At 46.6% G+C, this 14,334-nt stretch overlaps 1 protein-coding gene across 3 annotated transcripts in view; it reads right to left on the reverse strand.

Moving 5' to 3' along the window:
• The window catches only part of LOC137347529 (zona pellucida-binding protein 2-like), a 119,424-nt gene that overhangs the window by 9,838 nt on the left and 95,252 nt on the right, over window positions 1-14,334 (reverse strand). For all 3 annotated transcript variants that reach the window (XM_068011992.1, XM_068011985.1, XM_068011998.1), the window contains one exon: window positions 12,916-12,988. In XM_068011992.1, coding sequence (XP_067868093.1) covers window positions 12,916-12,988 — 73 coding nt within the window. The remainder of the gene's footprint in view (window positions 1-12,915; window positions 12,989-14,334) is intronic.

Genomic DNA, 14,334 nt, shown 5'->3' on the forward strand with positions numbered 1-14,334 from the left:
TGGGAAGAAGAGATAGGTGTGAGATAAATGGATTGTTTATGATGGAACTGCGTTACGATGTGGGATCCTGAGGTTTGGCAGAATTGGGAAGGGAATATCATGATTTGATAGGGTTGCTAATGGGGATCTCAGGGTATAGTAGCAATTGGGAAATCAAAGGATGTGAGAGAGGAGGCCCCAGATGTGGAAGTACTGTGAGGGGGCTGCTAAAGTAGGCAGTGGAGCTAATGTGGCCTTGGGGGTGGGAGCAATGGAATGATGGTGAGGAGGGTGTGTGACTGAAGTGGGTGTCTATGAATTTTGGCAATAGTGGGCTGGATTTTACAGCCTCCCTGACGCGGGGGTCATGGCGGGGGTGGGGGGGGGGGGTGCGGAAAATACCTCAAGCAGATGCCCGCCACTGATCTCGACGCCAGGAAGACCCAGCCTGATATTGCCGGCAGCAGCGAGGCCTCGTGGCGGCCACCCCCCACTCCCCACCCCCACCGACCGCCGCTCGGCAACAGGAGCCAGATTTGTATAGGTAAATATATTTAAATGAGTTAATTAATTACTTACCTGCTCCCACCATCCGTTCTGGTGCCATATTGGTGCCGGTAGCCAGCACTCCTGCGTCTTTGGATCGCTGACTGGAGATCCAAGGCAGAACACTGGTGGGGGTGGGGGGGGGGGGGGGGTGACGAGCGGCATCAGCGTAATTTAATTGGTCTAGACAATGGTGGGAAGGGGTAAAGTTTATGAACTTTGTGGGGGGGGGGGGGGGGCGGAACGGTCAGGTGCACCAGGTAAGTGTTTTGGGAGGGGAAGAGGGCAGGTACCTAATTCTATGGTTATTGGGAGGGGGCGGGGTGGGAGAGGTTCAGGATCAAGCTATTTAATTTTTTAAAACAACGTCCCTTTAAATTTTAAATTGCATTGTAGGGCTCGAAGCGCTTTAAAATTGGCATCGGCGCCTGACGCCATTGCCTGGGACAGACTGCCCGCCTCCTCCACGTCATTTAAATGAGCCACCATGTTTAATATTGTGGCGACTCTGCGACGTGCGGTCTGCTTGGGCAGACTGCCATTGTTCACGTCCACTGCCGATTTCAGCGGCGGAAATGTAAAATCCAGCCCAGTGTGTCAGGTTGTGACAGTACTGGGAGAGGAATTCTGGGTTATGGTAGTTGTTGAAGATGGTACAGAAACGTGATACGTGGAAGCGTTAGGAGGACAGTGAGCATTCATGAGAACTATGAAGGGAATTGCAGGATCTGGAAGTTTTCAGTGGTTGTGAAGGTCTGGGAGCACTGAGAAGGAAAATCTCAGTTCTGGTAGGATTTGGAGGTGGTGTTAGAATATGGGATCAAGGTAGAGGGAAAATGTGGGGTGTGCACTCTGTGGCGAGATTTTGTCTTGGCGACGGGGGTCTCGACCACTGGCAAAAGCACTGGCGAGAACCCTGCGTCACCTCCTCTGGGAAAGACCTGCCAATTCAAGTGCCAGGTAGGCAATTAAGTGGACAGCGGCGGGCCTTCTCCAGGATCAAGGACCCTGGCGACGGACGTCCTGTCCTCTGGGAGCCATTAGCTAATCAGAGGCCGGCAGCTCTTTAATTGAGCAGCGTCGCTGTTGAGGCGATGGCTGTTGCCAATAATAGACCCATCCGAGACCCTGGAACCAGGCCACAGGTAAGTCATAACGGGAGGGGTTTCGCGGGGTTGGCAGCAAGGACAGTGGGGTAGCTCTCAGCGGGCCTCCCTTCCCTATGCTGAGTCCCTTGATCAGGCACTAAGTGTCTTTTAATAAAGGATCCCCATCCCCGGAGCTGGCAAGCCAACTGACACTTGGGCCAGGGATTAACAAGAGACAGGGAGGATGCACATATACTATTGCGTATGACAAATATAATGGGATTTCAGTAGGTTTGCGTTTATATTGCTAGCATCACAAGCAAATGGTCATGACTTTAAATTCTAGAGTTGTTAATAACATGAATCCATCGACCACAGTCCTCCAGTTCTGAACTATCCCACCTCAGGAGGAGGGAACAACTAGTACTGTCTGCCTCAGTCAGCTGCAAAGATGTTTGTGTACTAATGACGGGTAACAGAGCAGTATTAGTACTAGTTAAGGAGGTCTGTGACCAGATGACAATTCCAGTTGAAGGGTGTTATGATTAAGTGAGGGCCTTGGCAGGATGGAACAGATACAATTTTGAGGTAGGGAAGAATTGAACTATAATAGAAAAAAGATAAAAGCTTTCAAACTAAACAAATACAAGAACTACTTGATAATTAAGGTACATAAAAAACCATTTGACCCAGAACTGAGCCTCAAGTCCCCATGTGGTAGACCTATAATGTAATTGGGGGTTGTCTATAGACCCCCAAATAGTAGAGGAGATGTAAGGGATGGCATTAAACAGGAAATTAGAGATGCACGCAATAAGGGTACAACTGTAATCATGAGTGACTTTCATCTACATATAGATTGGTCAAACCAAATTAGCAATAATACTGCGGAGAAGGATTTCCTGGAGTGTGTACGTGACGGTTTTTTAGACCAATACGTTGAGGAACCAACTAGAGAACAGGATATCCTAGACTGGCAATGAGGAAGGAGTAATTAATAATCTTGTTGTGCGGGGTCCCTTGGGGAGGAGCGACCGTAACAGATAGAATTCTTCATTAAGATGTAGAGTGAAGTAGTTGAATCCAAAACTAAGGTCCTGAATCTAAATAAAGAAACTACGAAGGTATGAGGCGTGAGTTGGCTCTGATAGATTGGGGAACTTTACTAAAAGGGTTGATGGTGGATAGGCAATGGATAATATTTAAAGAACGTGTGCATGAATTACAACAATTATTCATTCCTGTTTGGTGCAAAAATAAAACCGGAAAGGTGGCTCAACCATGGCTTACAAAAGAAATTAGGGATAGTATTAGATCCAAAGAGGAGGCATATAAAATTGCCAGAAAAAGCAGCATTGGGAGCAGTTTAGAATTCAGCAAAGGAGGACAAAAAGGTTGATTAAGCAGGGGAAAATAGAGTATGAGAGTAAACATAAAAACTGACTATAAGCTTCTATAAATATGTGAAGAGAAAAAGATTAATGAAGACAAATGTAGGTCCCTTACAGTCAGAAATGGGGGAACAAAGAAATGGCAGAACAATTAAACACATACTTTGGTTCTGTCTTCACAAAGGAGGGCACAAATAACCTCCCAGAAATGTTAGGGAATCAAGGGTCTAATGAGAAGGAGGAACTGAAATAAATCAGTATTAGTAAAAAAAAAGTGTTAGGGAAATTAATGGGGTTAGTATAAATGGGTGGTTGATGGTCGTCACAGATTCAGTGGGCCGAAGGGCCTGTTTCAGTGCTGTATCTCTCTATGACTCTATGAAGGGCTGAATGGCTATTCCTGCTCCTATTTTCTATGTTTCTAAGATTTGAGGGGATGACCCTAAGCTTTTTTGGCTTAGAGTTTGTTGAGGAAGTTGGAAGAGGTATGCTGTGATGGTTGATTAATCATTCCCTTTCCCTTAGTCACATTATTACACGAATTGTACCCGATTTTAATTGCTCCACCAGTGGCGGCCGTGCCTTCAGCTGCCAATACCCTAAGCTCTGGAATTCCCTCCCTTCCCTATGATGTATGTCAGGTGAATTCTTCAAGACAGAACCCGGCCAAATACAATAGGTTGAGAGGGGAAGTGAAGAGGAAATAAGACTGGCACCGAGAGAATATGAGAATAGAATGGCAGTTAACATGAAAGGGAACCCAAAGATCTTTTACCAGCATGTAAATAGTAAGTGGGTAGGAAGAGATGGGGTGAGGCCTATTAGGGACAAAGAGGGTGATATCTGCTTCGAGGCGCAGGTTGGGGCTAGAATACTTAATGAGTACTTTGTATCAGTGTTTACTAAGGTAGACGATGCTGAAAAAATATTGATAGAAGTGGAGATAGAGGTAACGGATGAGGTAAAATTGATAGGGTTTATTGGAAAGTGGATAAGTCACCTGGTCCAGATGGCTTGCATCCCAGGTTGCTAAAAGAAGTGGGAGTGGAGATAACGGAAGGACTTGCCATAATCTTCCAATCTTCCCTAGATACTGGGGAGGTGCCAGAGGATTGGAGAATGCCAAATATTCAAGAAAGGTTGTAAGGACATTCTTAGTAACTGCAAGCCGGTCAGTTCAACATCTGTGGTGGGTAAGGTTTTAGAAATAACAATCAGGGAAAAAAATCAACATGCACTTGAGGTTTGAGTTAATTAGGGAGAGCCAGCGCAGATCTGTAAAATGCAGATCATGCTTGATTAAACTAATTGAATTATCTGATGAAGTAACAGGGAAGGTAGATGAAGGGAAAGCAATGGATGTTGCCTATATATATTTTAAGAAAGCATTTGACAAAGTACCACATAAAAGGCTGGTTACCAAGATTGAGGCTCATGGAATAAGAGGGTCAGTGTCATCTTGGATAAAAAAAAATTGGCTTAAGGACAGAAAACAGCAAATCGTGGTAAATGGTTGTTTTTCAGACTAGAGGATGGTAGACAGCAGTGTTCCCCAAGGTTCAGTGCTAGAACCACTGCTTTTTTGATATACATAAATGACTTGGATATGGGAATACAGAGTAAAATTTCAAAATTTGCCAATAATACCAAACTTGTGTGGCAGACAGTGAGGATGATACCAATCAACTCCAATAGGATGTAGGTAGGCTAGCAGAATAGACAGACAAGTGACAGATGGAATTTAATACAGAGACATGTGAAGTGATGCATTTTGGCAAAAGGGATAGGGAGGCAATATAGGCTAAAAGGTATAGTTCTAAAGAGTGCACAGGGACAGAGGGACCTGGGGGTTTATGTGCATGGGTCTTTAAACGTGGAAGGGCATTACAGAAAGGATGTAATTGCACTAGAGAGGGTACAGAGGAGATTAACGAGGATGTTGTCAGGACTGGAGAAATGCAGCTATGAGGAAGGATTGGATAGGCTGGGGTTGTTCTCCTTGGAACAGAGAAAGCTGACGGGAGATCTGATTGAAATGTACAAAATTTTGAGGGGCCTGGATAGAGTGGAGGTGAAGGGTCAGTGACGAGGGAGCATTGATTTAAAGTGATTGGTAGAAAAATTAGAGGGGAGATGAGGAAAAACTTTGTCACCCAGAGGGTAGTGGGGGTCTGGAACTCACTGCCTGAAAGGGCAGTTGAGGCAGAAACCCTCAACTCATTCAAACAGAGTCTGGATATGCACCTCAAGTGCCGTAATCTGCAGGGCTACGGATCAAATGCTGGAAGGTGGGATTAGAATAGGTGGATCATTTTTCAGCCGGCACTGATACGATGGGCCAAGTGGCCTCTTTCTGTGCCTTAAACTTTCTATGATTCTATGATTTCTATTCTATGACATATTTAGAGAGTAGTTAGCAAAGCATATGGGATCTTGGGCTTCATAAATAGAGGTATTGAGTACAAAAGGAGGAAGGTTACACTGAACCTTTACAAAGCTCTGGTTAGGCCACAACTAGAGTATTGCATCCAGTTCTGGTCAACACACTTTATGAAGGATGTGAGGCTTCTTGAGAGGGTACAGAATTGAGATTTACCAGAATTGTTCCCGGGATGAGGGATTTTAGCTACAAGGTTAAGTTGGAGAAGCTGGGGTTGTTCTCCGAGGAGCAAAGGAGATTGAGGGGTGATTTGATAGGGGTGTACAAGATTCTGATGGGTTTGGATAGGGTTGACAAAGTAAAGATACTCCCATTAACTGATGATACAAGGACGAGGGGACACAGATTTAAGGCTTTGGACAAGAGATGCAGGGAGAATATGAGGAAAATTTTTTTTTATACAGCAAGTGGTAATGACCTGGAACTCGTTGCCTACGGAGGGTGGTGGAAGCAGACACAATGAATGATTTCAAAAGGAAATTGGATGGGCACTTAAGGGAAATAAACTTACAGGGCTACGGGCTGAATAGTCTCCTCCAGTGCCATTATGACTATAACCTCTCTACTTCTCTTTCTTCCTTTAAGATGTTTAGTAACACCCAATTATTTGACCAAGATTTTGGTCACCTGCCCTATCTATCTCTTTATGTGACTCAGCATCAGATTTTGCTTTATAACGCTCCTATGAAGCGCCTTGGAACATTTTATAATGTTAAAGGTACTATATAAATGCAAGTTGTTCTTTAATGCTCAGTAACATAGAGGTGTACATTGCAAACCACACTCAATACTTTGACATCTCACCTAACGCTTTTAACACATCATCATTTTCCCTTCCCAAGATGACAATGGCAGCTGGCAGCAGTCAGGGGCTGCACTTCACACCAGAGTTTGTCATATATTTCACCTGCTGCAAGCTTCATTACAGATCCAAGTAATTTGGGGCACTTAAGTTGCAAAATTAAACAGAAAACCAGGTGAAGTGAAGGGGGTGCATGTGGGAGATAAGCAATCCTCTCCTCAGCTTTCAAATTATTGAGGAGTTGTGTTGAGCCAAGTGCCTCATCCTATTTCTGTTCCACAGCTGTCCATTGGCTTCCTCCTCTTCCAATTCCTACTCTGACTTCCAGTATTGGATTTCCTCCAATAAACTATTGGACAGACTGAAGCCATAGTCTTCAGTCCCCACCAAAAAATCCGTTCCCTAGCCACTGACTCTCTGGCATCTGTCTGAGGCTGAGCCAGATTGTTTGCAACTTTGCTGTCATATGTGGCTCTGAGATGAGCTTCTGACCACATGTCTGCGCCATCACTAAGCCCGCCCATTTCCACTTCGGGAAAATATCGCCTGATTTCAATCCTTCCTCAGCTCATCTGCTGCTGAAACACTCATCCATGCCTTTGTTATCTCAAGACTTGACTATTCAATTACAAGCATAGCCAGTCTCCCACCTATCACCCGCTGTAAACTTAACGTCATCCAAAACTCTGTTGCTCATGTCCTAGCTCGCACAAACTCCCATTCACTCTTCAGCCTTGTGTTCACTAACCTACATTGGCTCCCAGTTAAGCAAAGCCTCGATTTTAAAATTCTCATCCCTGTTTTCAAATCCCTCAATAGCATCATGCGCCCGTACCCCCTCCCCACTGCACCGCACTCCACCCACAACTCTGTAACTTCCTCCCGCCCTTCAACCCTCCAAGTTGTCTAATTCTAGCCTCTTGACCATCCCCAATTTTAATCATTCCACCATTGGCAGCTATGCCTTCAGCTGCAGTCCTGGATTTCCCTCCCTAAACCTCTCTGTCTCTCTACCTCTCTTTCTTCCTTTAAGAAGCTCCTTAAAACCTACCTCTTGGACCAAAATTTGGTCATCTGCTCTAGTGGAGTAGTGATAATGTCACTAGACTAGTAATCCAGAGCCCAAGCTGATGTTCTGGGGACATGGGTTCAAATCCCACCATGGCATATGGCAGAGGGGGAAATTTGAATTCAATTCATAAATCTGGAATTAAAAGCTAGTCTCTTCTGTGGCCTCCTTATCTCGAGAGACAATGGATAAGCGCCTGGAGGTGGTCAGTGGTTTGTGAAGCAGCGCCTGGAGTGGCTATAAAGGCCAATTCTAGAGTGACAGGCTCTTCCACGGGTGCTGCAGAGAAATTTGTTTGTCGGGGCTGTTACACAGTTGGCTCTCCCCTTGCGCCTCTGTCTTTTTTCCTGCCAACTACTAAGTCTCTTCGACTCGCCACACTTTAGCCCCGTCTTTATGGCTGCCCACCAGCTCTGGCGAACGCTGGCAACTGACTCCCACGACTTATGATCAATGTCACAGGATTTCATGTCGCGTTTGCAGACGTCTTTAAAGCGGAGACATGGACGGCCGGTGGGTCTGATACCAGTGGCGAGCTCGCTGTACAATGTGTCTTTGGGGATCCTGCCATCTTCCATGCGGCTCACATGGCCAAGCCATCTCAAGCGCCGCTGACTCAGTAGTGTGTATAAGCTGGGGATGTTGGCCGCCTCCAGGACTTCTGTGTTGGAGATACGGTCCTGCCACCTGATGCCAAGTATTCTCCAGAGGCAGCGAAGATGGAATGAATTGAGACGTCGCTCTTGGCTGACATACGTTGTCCAGGCCTCGCTGCCATAGAGCAAGGTACTGAGGACACAGGCCTGATACACTCGGACTTTTGTGTTCCGTGTCAGTGCGCCATTTTCCCACACTCTCTTGGCCAGTCTGGACATAGCAGTGGAAGCCTTTCCCATGCGCTTGTTGATTTCTGCATCTAGAGACAGGTTACTGGTGATAGTTGAGCCTAGGTAGGTGAACTCTTGAACCACTTCCAGAGCGTCGTCGCCAATATTGACGGATGGAGCATTTCTGACGTCCTGCCCCATGATGTTCGTTTTCTTGAGGCTGAGCTTAGGCCAAATTCATTGCAGGCAGCCGCAAACCTGTCGATGAGACTCTGCAGGCACTCTTCAGTGTGAGATGTTAAAGCAGCATCGTCAGCAAAGAGGAGTTCCCTGATGAGGACTTTCCGTACTTTGGACTTCGCTCTTAGACGGGCAAGGTTGAACAACCTGCCCCCTGATCTTGTGTGGAGGAAAATTCCACACAAGCTAGTCTAATGGTGACCATAAACCATTGTAAATTGTTGTAAAAACCCATCTGGTTTGTTAATGTCCTTTAAGGAAGGAAATCTGCTGTCCTTACCTGGTCTAGCCTACACGTGACTGCAGACCCACAGCAATGTGGTTGACTCTTTAAAAAAAAAATCCTCTGAAATTGCATAGCAAGCCTCTCAGTTTTTGGGCAATTAGTGATGGGAAATAAATGCTGGCCTAGCCAGTGATGCCCACGTCCCACAAACAAACAAAAAAAAACTCCTTATGTGGCTCAGTGGCAAATTTTATTTGACAATAGTCTTGTGAAGCACCATGGGATGTTTTATGATGTTAAAGCAGCTATATAAATACAACTTGTTATTCTCATTCATGGTTTCTCAGTGGGGTCAGCAGAGGAAACCCTAGGGCTGGATTTTATGTTGGGCGGACGGGAGCTGGCCACCGACGTAAAGGTCGGTAGCGAGCCTGTTTCAGCCTAGCTTGGGGATCAGTCCCGCATTTTACAGGTCCCCAGGCTTTAATTATTCTGAGACGGAACTTCCACCCGCTTGAGGCACTGGGAGTGGTGGCCACTGCTGGGACTGCAGCCCAGCTGACAGCAGATGAAGACATGGAGTCGGGATTTCAGGTGAGTTTTGGTTGCCTCGCCGGGGGTAATCGGTTGGGCCCCGGCAAGGCAAGGGTGGTCATTTGGGGGGGAAGGGGGAGAGGGCGTGTTGCATCAGGGCCCATCCTCAGGGTGCAGAAAGGCCACCAGCTTCTATCTAGCAGCCTTTACTGGCTCCAGGACACCCGCTTGCCACATGTAAAATCCCCGTGGAGGCGGGCAAAGGCCCTTAAGTGGCTGTTAATTGGCAACTTAAGGGCCTCGATTGGCCTGGGGTGGGTGGCCAGTTTTTCGTTCCCCCGCCCTACGTAAAGTGGGGCGGAGGCGGGAGCGGGTTGGGAAGGCCTCCCGGAGCCTCCCGCTCCATTTTACGCCACCATCCGGCTTGTTGGGGTGGCGTAAAATTCCAGCCTTAGTCTCACAGCATTCATTAACTTAGTCTTTATGAATCTGCATGAACTTTGGATTGCTGAACAATGAAGGGATCATGGCTGTTTTCTGCACTCTAAGGGCTGTGTTCTAGGTTACAGCAGTAGCGGTAAAAGACAGCGGCCCGCATGCGCAGGTTTCACTCTGCGGAGCTGCTGCGCTCTTATACACGGCAGCTCATTAACATGGCCGGGGCAGACCGCACTCCCTTTGCCCCCTGATGACATCGAGGGGTTGGGCACACCGTCCCCGGCAACAGCATTCAGCGTCACTGCGCAGGCGCTGGCACCATTTCTAAAGGGCTTAAAGCCCTTACAGTCAGTTTAAATTATTAAAGGGGCAGTGCATGTGAATTTATTCAAAATAATTGCAGAAATATTTCCAGCCCCTCTCCCACCTTCCCCTCAATAGCATTACATGCCTGCCCTTCCCCCCATGAAATACTTACCTTGAATATCTGACCCTCCCACCCCGTGAAGTTCAGAACCTTTTACCTTTACCCCTTCCCATCACCCCCGAGACCAATCAAGTAAGTTTGACACCACTCCCCCCGCACTGACTAACTTACCTCCTCCTCCCTCCCCACAGGTGTCGCGCATCATTTCCCCGGATGAGGATCTGAAGGCACATCAGTGTCAGCCACCAGGATGAAGATCGCAGCAGCACATCAGGAGGCGACGGGAACTTCATTAATGCAGGTAAGTTAATTATTTTACATATTTAAATTGAGGTCTCTTCGCTGAGCAGCGGGGGAGCTGCCACGAGGTCTCGCCACCGCCGGCAAGATCGGGACAGGGCCTGGCAGCGTTGAGATCCGTCATGGGCATCATCCAGGGCAATCTTCATGCCCCTCTGCCAAGGATCCCGATGTCAAGACCCCTATAAAATCCAGCCCTAAGTATCCATATGCATAATGATGTTTCTATGGTCAGACACCACCTGCACATTAATTGAATGGAAGCCCTTTTGGTTCAGGCTTGAACAACATTCAGGCTTGGGCTGATAAGTAAAAGTCACTTCACACAAACGGCAGGCATATCCAAAAAGAGAGTTTAACCACCTCCCTTGACATTCAATGGCAATATCATTGCTGAAACACCCACCATCAACATTCTGGGGGGTTAACATTGACCAGAAACGTAACTGGACAAACCACATAAATACTGTGGCTGAAAGAGCAAGTCAGAGGCTGGGAATTCTGAAGTGAGTGGCTCACCACCTGACTCCCCAAAGCCTTTTCACCATCTACAAGGCACAAGCCAGAAGTGCGATGTTAGAAGTGTGACTTCTTGCCTGGATGAGTGCAGCTGCAGCAACTCTCAATAAGTTCACACCATCCAGGCCAAAGCAGCCCACTTGATTGGTACCCCATCCACCACCTTAAACATTCATTCCTTCCACCACTGGCACACAGTGGCTGCAGTGTGTAGCATCTCCAAGATGCACTGCTGCAACATGCCACGGCTTCTTCAATAGCACCTCCCAAACCCATGATTTATCACTTATAAGGACAAGGGTAGCAGATGCATGGGAACACAACCACCACCAAGTTACCCTTCAAGTTACACACCATCCTGACTTGGAAATATATTGCCATTCCTTCATCAGCACAGGATCAAAATCCTGGAACTCCCAACCTAACAGTACTGTGAGAGTACCTTCACCACATGGGCTGCAGAGACTCAAGAATGTGGCTCACCACCACCTTGTCAAAGGCAATTAGTAATGGGCAATAAATGCTAGCCTTGCCATATGATGCCCACATTCTATGAAAAAGAAATTAGACCATTGATATAAGGAACCCTGTCACCTATGTCGGTGGCCGCTATGATGTTAGGTGCTAATACTCAAGCTTTGTGATGCTTATAACTTACCAATAGCTTGTATTCTCTGGAATATAGAAGGTTAAGGGGTGTGTTGATTGAGGTTTTCAAAATTTTGAAAGGAATGATAGGGTAGATAGAGAGAAACATTTTCCTTTGGTGGAGCAGCATAGGACAAGAGGATACAGCCTTCAAATCAGAGACAGACCCATTCAGGAGAGAAGTTAGGAAATACTTCTTCACACCAAGGGTGGTAGAAGTGTGGAACTGTCTCCCATAAAAAGCAGTAGATGCTAGTTCAATTAATAATTTTAAATCTGGATCGATAGATTTTTGCAAGCGAAGGGTACTGAGGGATATGGAACTAAGGCAGGTAAATGGAGTTAGGATACAAATTAGCCATTATGTCATTGAATGGTGGAACAGGGTCAAGGAACTGAATGGCCCTGTGTTCCTGTTCCTGTGTTTCTATGCTTATACAAAGGCCTTAAATAAAATGAGCTAGGAATCCCTAACGTTCTGAATCCATAGGGTGTAGGTTTCTAATGTAAAATAAGTCATTGCTGGGTTATTTAACGATGATAGCTATTCACACAATGCACTGTCGCATCAACATGGGGTATCACAGGATATATCATTTGCATTATTGCATGGATGTGCTGAGTGAATGGCCGGAATTTTACGCCACCCCAGCGGGTCGAATGGTGGTGTGGGGGCAGCGTAAAATTGAACGGCAGGCTCCAGGAGGCTTACCCGCCCCGCTTCCACCTAACAGCCACTTAAGGGCCCTCGCCTGCCTCCACGGGTATTTTCCCCATGGCAAGCAGGTGTGCTGGGGACGTGAAAGGCCGCCCAGCGATAGCTGCCGGCCTTTCCGCGTTCCGGTGGGGGGCCATGGCAGTGGGGCACAGGGTGCCCGATTGAGGGCTGCCCTCACCTCCCAACCCACCCCTGGGATCCAAGACGCCCCCCTCCCCACTAACGACCACTCCAGCCTCACCAGGGAAGGACCGATCCCACTGGTGAGGCATGCTCCTACTTACCTTCCTGCTCGATCCATGGTGTCGGCTGGGTTGCAGTCCCAGCAGTGGCCACCACTCCCAGTGGAGCTGCTGGGACTAAGAGCTGCCGGCCCGCTGATTGGCCGGCAGCTCACCGAGGCGGGACCTCCTCCCTCAAGTGGGTGGAAGTCCCCCTCGGGACAACTGAAGCCTGGGGACCCGTAAAATACGGGACGGATCCCCGGGCTAGGTGAAAGCGGGTTCACCGCCAACTTTCACGTTGGAGCCTGGCTCCCGTCCATCCCCATCCACCGTAAAATTCCGGCCAATGTCTGAGTTTCCCATAAATATGAAGGGGATATCAGCAAAACAATCAGTCTGTCTGTTCTTTTGCAACTCCTAGTGAGCAGTATTAAAGCAGCATTGACAGTGGCCTAAAGCCAATAAAAACTTAGCAATATCAGTAATGATTGATACTTACATCCAAAGGATTATGAAAAAGATGCAAGTTCCTACTGAACAGGCCACAGGTAATATCCATGGGTACATGATCCCTAGGAATCATAAAAATGGTTTGTGTTAAAAAGTACAGAATATTAAATACAATTAATCAAATGAACGAGTAAAAATCTGAGGCTTTTGAAGTGCTCAGTGATCAACAATTTCTGTTTTAATTGGATTTCCCTCTAATATAGAGCTAAATTGGAAATGTCAAAATTGTGCAGAAATTTGACCATCCTATTTTCCACTTTGTGGAAAACAGGTGGAGATTTTGTGAACAACAGGAAGATTACACAACGATTTTGATATACAAGAGATGGGTGATTATGCTAGAACTGTATAAAACACCAGTTAGACCACAGTTAGAGTACTGCGTACAGTTATGATCACCGCATTACAGGAAGAATGTGATCACAATAGAGAGGGTACAGAAGAGATTTACGAGGATGTTGCCAGGAACGGAGAATTTTAGCTATGAGGAAATACTGGATAGGCTGAGGGGAGATTTAATTGAGGTGTATAGAATTATGAGGGGCCGAGATAGCGTGGATAGGAAATGCCTATTGCCACTAGCAGAGAGGTCAATAATCAGTGTTTTTTAAAGCAGGCTTTTAAACAAAAGTCGGAACCCGCCGGAAATCACCAAATCTGTCCAAAGTTGGGAAACCGCTGTTCTGCTCCCAGCACCTGGTCAGCTGTGAAACTGACTTGCGAGTTTTTCAAAAGCCGGTCTGAAAGAAGAAGACAATGGAAAATTTCTCAACTCTGAAATACATCCCCAGGCCAGGTGGAAACCTTTGGGTCCTGATCTACAGGCCGTATGTTGGACAACCCTGGTCTGGACAGAGTAGATAGGGAGAAACTGTTCCCATTGGTAGAAGGGTCGAGAAACCAATTTAAGGTATATAACAAAAGAACAAAAGGTGACATGAGGAAAAACTTCTTTATGCAGTGAGTGGTTACGATCCGGAATGCATTGGCTGAGAGTCATAGAGTCATACAGCACAGAAACAGGCCTTCGGTCCATCGTGTCTGTGCCGGCCATCAAGCACCTATCTATTCTAATCCTATTTTCCAGCACTTGGCCCGTAGCCTTGTATACTATGGCGTTTCAAGTGCTCATCTAAATACTTGTTAAATGTTGTGATGGTTCCTGCCACTACCACCCCTTCAGGCAGTGTGTTCCAGATTCCAAACACCATCTGGGTGAAAACATTTTTCCTCAAATCCCCTCTAAACCTCCTGCCCCTAACCTTAAATCTATGCCCCCTGACTATTGACACCTCCACTAAGGGAAAAAGTTTCTTCCTATCTAATATATCAGTGCCCCTCATAATTTTGTATACCTCAATCATGTCCCCCTCAGCCTTCTCTGCTCCAAGGAAAACAACCCTAGCCT

Source organism: Heterodontus francisci, chromosome 2, assembly GCF_036365525.1.
Source record: "Heterodontus francisci isolate sHetFra1 chromosome 2, sHetFra1.hap1, whole genome shotgun sequence".
Lineage (NCBI taxonomy): Eukaryota > Metazoa > Chordata > Chondrichthyes > Heterodontiformes > Heterodontidae > Heterodontus > Heterodontus francisci.